Source organism: Cynara cardunculus (assembly GCF_001531365.2).
Source record: "Cynara cardunculus var. scolymus isolate 2C chromosome LG 13, CcrdV1, whole genome shotgun sequence".
Taxonomy (NCBI): Eukaryota; Viridiplantae; Streptophyta; class Magnoliopsida; order Asterales; family Asteraceae; genus Cynara; species Cynara cardunculus.
This window is the reverse complement of record NC_037540.1, coordinates 38,740,461-38,749,425: the sequence shown is the minus strand read 5'-3', so window position 1 is coordinate 38,749,425 and position 8,965 is coordinate 38,740,461. Positions and strand designations below refer to the sequence as shown.

At 36.0% G+C, this 8,965-nt stretch overlaps 2 protein-coding genes across 2 annotated transcripts in view; both read left to right on the top strand.

Moving 5' to 3' along the window:
* Positions 1 to 1,466: 1,466 nt before the first annotated feature.
* LOC112525173 (malonyl-coenzyme A:anthocyanin 3-O-glucoside-6''-O-malonyltransferase-like) lies at positions 1,467 to 3,310 on the top strand. Its single transcript, XM_025135173.1, has one exon. The coding sequence runs from the start codon at positions 1,480 to 1,482 to the stop codon at positions 2,878 to 2,880; it is 1,401 nt and encodes a 466-aa protein (XP_024990941.1). The 5' UTR covers positions 1,467 to 1,479; the 3' UTR covers positions 2,881 to 3,310.
* Positions 3,311 to 4,159: 849 nt separating this feature from the next.
* LOC112525033 (diacylglycerol kinase 5-like) overlaps positions 4,160 to 8,965 on the top strand; it is a 15,088-nt gene continuing 10,282 nt past the window's right edge. Inside the window, exons 1-5 of the mRNA XM_025134975.1 lie at positions 4,160 to 4,360; positions 4,436 to 4,558; positions 4,692 to 4,820; positions 6,104 to 6,189; positions 6,645 to 6,771. Coding sequence (XP_024990743.1) covers positions 4,160 to 4,360; positions 4,436 to 4,558; positions 4,692 to 4,820; positions 6,104 to 6,189; positions 6,645 to 6,771 — 666 coding nt within the window. The remainder of the gene's footprint in view (positions 4,361 to 4,435; positions 4,559 to 4,691; positions 4,821 to 6,103; positions 6,190 to 6,644; positions 6,772 to 8,965) is intronic.

Genomic DNA, 8,965 nt, shown 5'->3' with positions numbered 1-8,965 from the left:
TTTAAGAGTTTTTAAGAGTTTTAAGAGTTTTAAGAGTTTTAAGAGTTTTTAAGAGTTTTAGTCAAATGTATTATAATATAGTATAGATTATACATATAAGATTATTGTTTTTACATTTATACAAACATTGTGTATGTAGGCTAAGTTCTAGTGGAGCATGTTGCAAGTAATATGTTGTATATCTTCATTGGAGCATGTTGTAGAACATCTAGATATTTTTATTTGTATTTGTTATCGGATCTGTTGTGCTCATGGATTTCTACTTTAGGACCATAGAAATCACGTGATAGTTTCGCATTTGTGGCATAACCAACCTAACACTTAACCCGAAACTATTAAATAACGACTAGAAGAGTACTCGTGCAATGCAGCGAGATAAATCTCGATTTTAATGTTTAGTTTTTATTCTTCATCTCTATCAATATAATACGTTTTATATAGTTTTGAGAAATCGATAATGTTTTTTATTTTTGAATGAAATATAAATTTGAAGATAACATAAAATTTTGAAAAAAAAATCAATATTAGTATCAAATCAACTATTTAATAGTTCTCGTTTTTTTGGTATAAGTTTTTTAATTCAATTTTTTATTATAATTCAATTTAAATTTAATAATAAGGTAATTATTTTTTATTTAATAATATAATTTTTTATAAAGATAATAATTAAACATTATGTTAGAACTCAATGATTATCTTAATTATATTTTAGATTTTCTATATTTAAAATAGATGTTTATCATGTATTTAATTATGTTTATCTGCAGTTAGTTATACGAATTTAAAAATGAAGCTTTACTAAGTTGTACTTACGCAAAATTATTTGTACTCTTGAATTTTAAGTAATATACATCAATAAATAGTACTTCATGCATAAAATATAGTTTTTAATTTTTTTTGTCAAATGCTTTATAATATAGTTAGATAGTGGGTGAAGTTGAACAAACTGGATTGAACGACTTAGATTTGTAGCAGGCCTCAATTATTGTAATCACGAACGTGCTTTTGGACATACCACTACTAGAAAACTGAGCATTTCCGTCGGCGGTAAATTTCCGGCAAATTATCGGCGGATTTTCGGCGGACACTAAAAAGTCAACATTTTATTGACTTCCAACAATTTCTGGCGAAAGATTTCCGGCGGCCGAAATCCGCCGGAAAAGTAAAGAATCCGCCAGAAAACTCGACGGAAAATAAATCACCAGTGTCCTCTTTTCCGGCGGACAAATCCACCGGAAATCTGCCGAAAAACCCAATTTCCGGCGGATTTCCGGCGAATTTGTCCGCCGGAAAAGACTGTCATTTTGGTAGTGTACATTGTATCGGGACATGTCAATTTCACGACGTCTCTTTCAATTCAAAATTCCACTCACAAGTGGGTCTTATTAATTATATATTTTGTAGTTATTCTAGTAAACGATAGACAAATAGCATTTGGTTTTCAAAAGAATAATGCAAATGACGCCATCCACCACCGATATGTTGACTGTTCTTGAAGATTGCCGAATCTCTCCGCCGCCGGCTACCGTCGGCGAGAGGACACTGCCGCTTACTTTCTTCGACATTATGTGGCTGCTCCACTTTCCGATTCACCAGCTTTTCTTTTATGAATTGCCACACCCTAAACCTCATTTCATCCAAACAATTGTTCCCATTATTAGACACTCATTATCCATCACTCTTCAACACTATTTCCCATTTGCAAGCAACTTAATCGTGTTTACTGATTCAAACCATTCCAATGTCCCAAAAAAACCCGAAATTCGTCACGTTGAAGGCGATTCGGTGGTGCTAAGGATTGCCGAAAGTGGTCTTGATTTCGACGATCTTGTAGGAAACCACCCTCGAGCATGTGACAAGTTTTATCCTCTTGTACCTCCACTAGGTCGTGTCGCTAAAGTATCCAACTTTTTGGCGATCCCGTTATTCGCAGTGCAAGTGACGTTTTTCGAGAACCGAGGTATCTCGATCGGGATCACGAATCACCACGTGCTTTGTGATGCAAGCACCAAATACGATTTCTTGAAGGCGTGGACTTCGATGGCTAGACATGGTACAGATGAGTTATTATTGGCTAAAGGGTGTTTGCCGTCTTATGATAGACCGATCAAATACCCTGACTCTTTAGACGAGATTTTTATGAATCAGCGTGGGGTTGAAACTCTTAATCAGGAGTTTCAACCTCCGGAGCTTGTTGACCTGCCTTCTAAAGTACGAGCCACGTTTATCTTGACCAAAGAAAAAATCAATTTGTTCAAGAAATGGGTTTTGGCAGAACTCCCGACGTTAGGATACATATCATCTTTTTCCGTAGCGTGTGCTTACATATGGAGTTGCATCGCAAAATCACGCACCGAAATCCATGAAAGAAAGAGTGAAGACGAGTTGGAACGTTTTGTTTGCCAAGCGAATTTGAGGAGTCGTATGGATCCACCGGTTCCCGAAACCTATTTCGGTAATTGCGTAGGGCCTTGCACCGCGATTACAAAGAGCATGATGTTATCGGGCAACAAGGGATTTCTTATCGCTGTTGAATCGTTAGGAAAGGCTATAAGTGAAACAGTTAAGAATAAGGAGGGAGTGCTAAAGAAAGCCGAATTATGCTATGAAATGTTATTTATAACACCGGAAAAGATTTCGACCAAGATTGGGGTTGCGGGAACTCCAAAGTTGAAGATTTACGACGTCGATTTCGGGTGGGGAAAGCCGAAAAAATATGAGACAATATCGATAGATTGCAATGGCTCAATTTCACTTAACGCTGGCAAGGAATCGCCGGAAGATTTTGAAATCGGTTTGTCGCTTCCGGCTAAACAAATGGACGCTTTTGTTACTATCTTTAACAATGGACTTGATGATTCGTTCTCTTTAAGCAACTAGTAAATTATCACATCATTACATCTTACGTTCTCGATTGTAAAAGATCAATTCTGAAAAAAGAATTGGATATTTGGGATCAATAGTGCAAAAAAATGTAATTGGTGGACTAAATTTGTAGGTTTTACAATAGTTCAGGGGCTCTTTTTGTAATTCATTCTAATTTGCTGAATCTTCTATCTCGGAGAAGGAAGAGTTGCCATGACAGCCATGTATGATCCTTGAGAACTCAAACGATTATTAACGACTTTCCAGTTACAACGCCTTATTTTCTTGTTTCAATGTTCCATAATATTTTCGGATCTGAAATTATCTTCAGCCGGTAAAGCTCACAAGGTATGTTGGCCATATTCTGAAACCGGAGTTCTTCTCGGAATACGCACATTAATGGATACTTTTATTTTGGATCAATGTTACGTGTTATTATTGTCTTTGTTGATGGTTTTTTTTGATCGTTTTGATGTGATTTGGTGGTTTAAATCGAGCTCAATTGTGACTATATGTTTTAATTTATAATTTGGACGATGTTAATGAAGAATCCTTGGCACATCGATCATTAGAAGCTTCAGTACAATGTCAGGAACTGTTCTTCCATCAACTTCACGATTGATGATCTTTCTGTTTCCTGCAAAATTTGTTCAACATTGATATGATTTCTTTGAATTTTAAATATCTAACAAAAAATGGTCGACTACATTTCAATTTATAACAACTACTAACGTATTGAATGATGTTGGTGTTAGATTTGTAGCAAGTTCATATCAATACATTGATGATCTCAAAGATAGTTTTTGCAGTTTTTAGTTGGTAGGATCGTGTAGTAATGTTTAGATAGTCTTGAATCGGTTTTTATGTACCTTAAATGTTTGATTACCATTGATAGGTTTTCTATAATTTGTAGTAATTCTTTTAAATGCAATTGGCACTCGTGTTTTGAAAAGTTACTTAAGGATTATATGACAATTAACTTGATAGTTGACTTGGGTTGTTTAGGGTGTAACCGGCTGTCTGCACAATGTGGTAATGACCATTGAGTTCGACCGCAATCCATTTGATAAAGGGTATGTCTCACTGCATAAAAGTATCAGTATTCTCACTCTAGTTCATTTCTGCATGGACTTCTGTTGGTCACCCTTTAGATGCGAACACTAAGAATGTTAACTATGTGCCTCAGAGTCCTCGTGGTTATATAGTTTCTGCATTATATTTCTAGGGCTGTTTCATATTATTGATTAAATCTCTTAATTTTTGCTTATGAATGTTACCTGCAGTTGGTTCCAGCATGGATAAGTTAAAATCCTCTTCTGACAATCTTTTACGTGATTTGCACATTCCTGATTACATGCTTGTTCCGGGTGGAAAGGTTGAAGCTCTTTCTGTTGCACCAGCATATCCTACAATAGTATTTATCAACCCTAAGAGTGGTGGTCAGTTGGGTGGTGAACTTATTGTCACGTACCGTTCCATCCTTGGTCAGAATCAGGTATTGTGGCATTTGATTGACTAATCGAATTCAAGGTTGTTTTATACCAAATCTGACGTATGTTTTACCTACAAGGTTTTTAATTTAGAAGAAGAGGCTCCTGATGACGTTTTACGCAGACTGTACCACCATCTTGAAAATCTCAAACTCAATGGAGATGAATTAGCTCCTTTGATACAGGCACGGTTAAGAATAATTGTGAGTTGACTAGCAATGATTGGGCATAAGTTTAACTTTGGACTGAGGATTCTTACATGAAGTTGTGTTATGTCAATGCCATTTTTGTCATATGTTTCAAATGCATAATGCTGACATGGAAGTAGTTCATCAGGTTGCTGGAGGAGATGGAACCGCTGCCTGGTTGCTTGGAGTTGTGAGTGATCTGCAATTATCTCCTCCACCACCAATTGCGACGATGTCTTTAGGAACAGGAAATAATGTCCCATTTGCATTTGGCTGGGTAAGTATAATTTATAAACCATGACATTTAGGTAGTGGAAAAATGGACTTACATATCTTATCCTTGCCTATGAAACATACAACTGGCCAACAGAGATACAAATTTATGTCATAATGTAGTTTCTGTGCTTCACTCTTTTTCACCTTGTCATGCAAATAACACAATGAGTGTGGTAAATTTTTGGGTTCTACAACAATTTCAGAAACTGTCAGGAGTATCCTATTCTTCGGTAAACTGTATATAATTATTTTGTAAAATTTTCAGGTAATCAAGGAACATGCAATGCACCATCCCTATTTTTTTTAGAAATTGAACGGAAGGAAACTTTCCATACTTGATGGGTGCAACATCATGCAAATTCGCTCATGATCACCTTTCTTAGCTTAGTAAGGTTGCTTGTTTCTACTCATTGAAGATTCTATCTACAAAAAAAGGTCATTTGTCCAATAGTCACAAATGGTGCCTCCACAGGCTGACATCCGACTCGACCTAGCAGTAAGCGATCTGGCAGAAGCAACCAAAATATTCCTTGGTAAATTGGGCGAAACCAGTACTATACGATGTTTATTGAAGTTAGTTAATCAAAGTAACCTTCTTCCGAAGCTTAGATGTTACTCCATTTCACAGCCCTATTCTTTGAAAGTAACCTTCCTATGAGTACAGGCAGCTATGCAGTTTGGGTACCGTGTGCCTTATAGGTTGTCGTGATGATGGGTTTATATTAATTAATTCCAATTGATCTTTGTATATGATGCAGTAGGAACTGCGGAAGGTTCGACAAATGTCTAAATCCCATTTTGGATTTAAGAATTACATATGTGAAACTCAAAACTCAGGAAATACTCTCAAAAGAGAATTTATTAATAATGGATAATTTGAATAACAACGAAATATTAAATCCTATTTATATGTTTAAGTTGAAATAATTGTAGACTAAATAGGAAACTTATTAAAACAATAAAAATTAATAGCTTGAATGGAACTTGGGTCCGCCAAGGAAAGATCAGAAGCGGGCGAGTAGCCCCTCGGTTACTCGCTGGAATTCACACACTGAGTTAGGTGGATAGCGCCGCCGCTTTAGCCATGGGAAGAGTCGCATAAGACTCTGTCTCTCCTATTCTTGGCTTTAGTGACTTGGGCGGCTTTTCTAGCGACTTCAGTCGCTGGGAAAGTCGCAGGACTTCCTGTTTGTGCCCTTTTTCAATTTTGAGCTGGTCTTTGGTTGTTCTTGCTAGCGTCTCTATATCAGTATACTTATTGTAAAATCAAGTTCTGACTTTCAGGGGAGAAGGAATCCAAGTACTGATAGCGAAACTGTTCTGCAATTCCTGGAACAAGTAAAGAAAGCAAAAGAAATGGAGGTAGACAGGTAATGGACTTCAGATTATCCCTACTTTCTCAGTTAACTTTTAATAGATAATAGACTATCCTAACCTAGTTTAAGGTTTAGTGATTAGTGCATTTGGGTTTAAACTTTTGAATTTTATTATTTCATGAATTTAGTAAAAAAAGATAGAGAGAAGTCTTCTACTTTGAATTTATGGCATTTAAGTTTTCTTCGACTTCAAATACGGTACCATGCGCATGTTGCATGGTCATGTCATGAATTATGAACGGTGAGAGTTGCTTATGTGCTACTATTCATTGCTATAGCAACTTTTGGTGTAAATTTTGCATTGTCTTTAGGGATGGATAGACAATTGATTTACTAGATTTTCATGCCTTTTCCTTACTAAAGATTTGAAAAATGACTGAGCTTCATTTCTTGTTACTAGTATTGTGTTTTCCTGACATTACTCTTAACTCTTGTTCTCCAAAATCCAGTTGGCACATTCTTATGCGGACGAAAACTACCACAGAAGAAGGGTCTTGCGATCCCATTCCCCCTCTGGAGTTGCCACATTCTCTGCATGCATTCCACCGTGTTTCTGATACAGATGAAGAGAACATCGTAATATATTTAATTTTCTCCTAAATTTGTTATGCTGTTTCAATAGAAACTTTTACCCATCCTAATTCTTTTTTAGTCATCACAAAATCAGCATTCAGGTTTCATTCCTACTTTTCACATCTATCAAAATAGAACACTGTTCAAAAACAAGTCTACAGCAAACTGATTTCAAATAAAACAAGCCAAATGAGTGATTTCTATGAGTAGCAATTCAATTATATATCATATATCAGTGAAAGCTTGGAATGGCGAGCAGACAAACAAAAGTATGGAAATAAAAATCGTACAATTTTTTTAAAATTAAGAGGGTGCATTTTTCATGTTTCCAAGAGTGTAGAATAGATATCAGGTAAAAATATGTGATTAAATTAAGTTTAAAAAAAATAAAAAGATAGGGAGGACCATCTAGTATCTGACAATTCATATGAGGATTAGCATCTGTAAAGAGCATATCTGCTCCCCTCTTTTTAAGAGGCACCCATTCCTATTTAGAGACCATGCAGTTTAGTCCAGAATTTCTCCATTTTTTCTCTATAAATGTTTGAATAACTGAACATGTACAAGACTTGTATTAAAGCCTGAATAGTATATATACCACTTACTCAATCCAAGGGAACATTGCCTTTAATGTTGTGATTTTAATTTTCCTATGGAAGCCTGAGTTGGATCTTGTTTGCCAAGTTGGGATTTTCATTCACATCATTATTTCTAAACCAGTGTTGATTCTTCAGACAGCATACCGACGTATTCTGATGCCACATGAATTGTTGCCTATCCCCACTATAATAATGCTTTTAGAACAACATAGGGACCTTAATAACTTCTTTTACAGAACCCTTATTTCACATAAAAGTCTCACTTGACTGCTTTAGATTCAAGAAACTAGGATTAGCTACATTAAGAACAAACCTTCTCCATTTTGGTGCTTACGATTCATGGAATTATTAGTGTACCTAGTCCATAAGTAAAACTCTCTGGTTTTGATCAGTGGGTACAACAATTCCTTGTTTAAATGTTAAACTTATGGGCCGCTTTCGAGTTTATATATATATATATATATATATATATATATAACATCCCAACTTTGTAGGCATCGTGAAGATTTTGCACATACGTAGCCACTTAGTATCTCTTTCCTACCTATGTGGGATCAAATCCCGTGACAAAATTCCAACAAGTTGTGCTTCATGAAGTTCTCATATTTCATCTCTTACATCATCACATTTTTAAACTAGAACATCATGCCTTAAAGCAAGCTAATTAAATGGTTGTCAGTTCTGATAAAACAGAGTAAAGTAAAGTGGAAGTCCTCACTTTATTTAATAGAAATGATGGCTATATATAGCCTACAAAGCAAACGTGAAACAGAAAATCAGGAGCAAAATCAGATGACTAAGTCTATACATCTGATACCAATTCAAAATAAATATCCCCTACAAAACAGGTAGAAGACCTTTTATTCAGCAAAACTAACTGACCACTTCAAAACACTTCAATAATTCCTCCCCTTAAACTAAAATGCTTGTCAAACATCTAGTTTAAYTTTCTTGAGCYTGTACACCAAGTAAACCGCGTAACCTGACAAACGTCTCCAACTTCACTGGCTTTGTCATGATATCWGCAACCTGCTCTTTTGTTCCACAAGAAACCAGCTTAATAACTCCTTGATTTGTGAGATCACGYAGGTAATGGTACCTCACGTCAATATGTTTGGTTCTTCTATGCATCACAGGATTTTTTGATAACTTGATCGTCGAGCTGTTATCGCAAAAGATCTCTATTGTACCATATTCTTTGTCACTCAGCTGCTCCAAGAGGCCTTTTAACCACACACAATGACAAGCACCTTCAGTAGCCGCCACATACTCGGCTTCGGTTGACGATAAAGTAACAATGGGTTGTTTTCTTGAACTCCAACATATAGCAGCTTTGTTTAGTAAGAAGACAAAGCCTGATGTACTTCTTCTGTCATCTGTATCTCCTGCATAGTTGCTATCGGTAAATGCCTTCAGCTCTAGATTGGATTGCCTCTCATAAAATAAACCAAAATCCAGTGTTCCCTTCAAATATCTAAGTATTCTTTTGACTGCGTTAAGGTGATCTTCTTTTGGTCTTGCCATAAAACGAGATACCAAACACACAACATACATCAGATCTGGCCGTGTCACTGTCAGATACATTAGACTTCCTACCA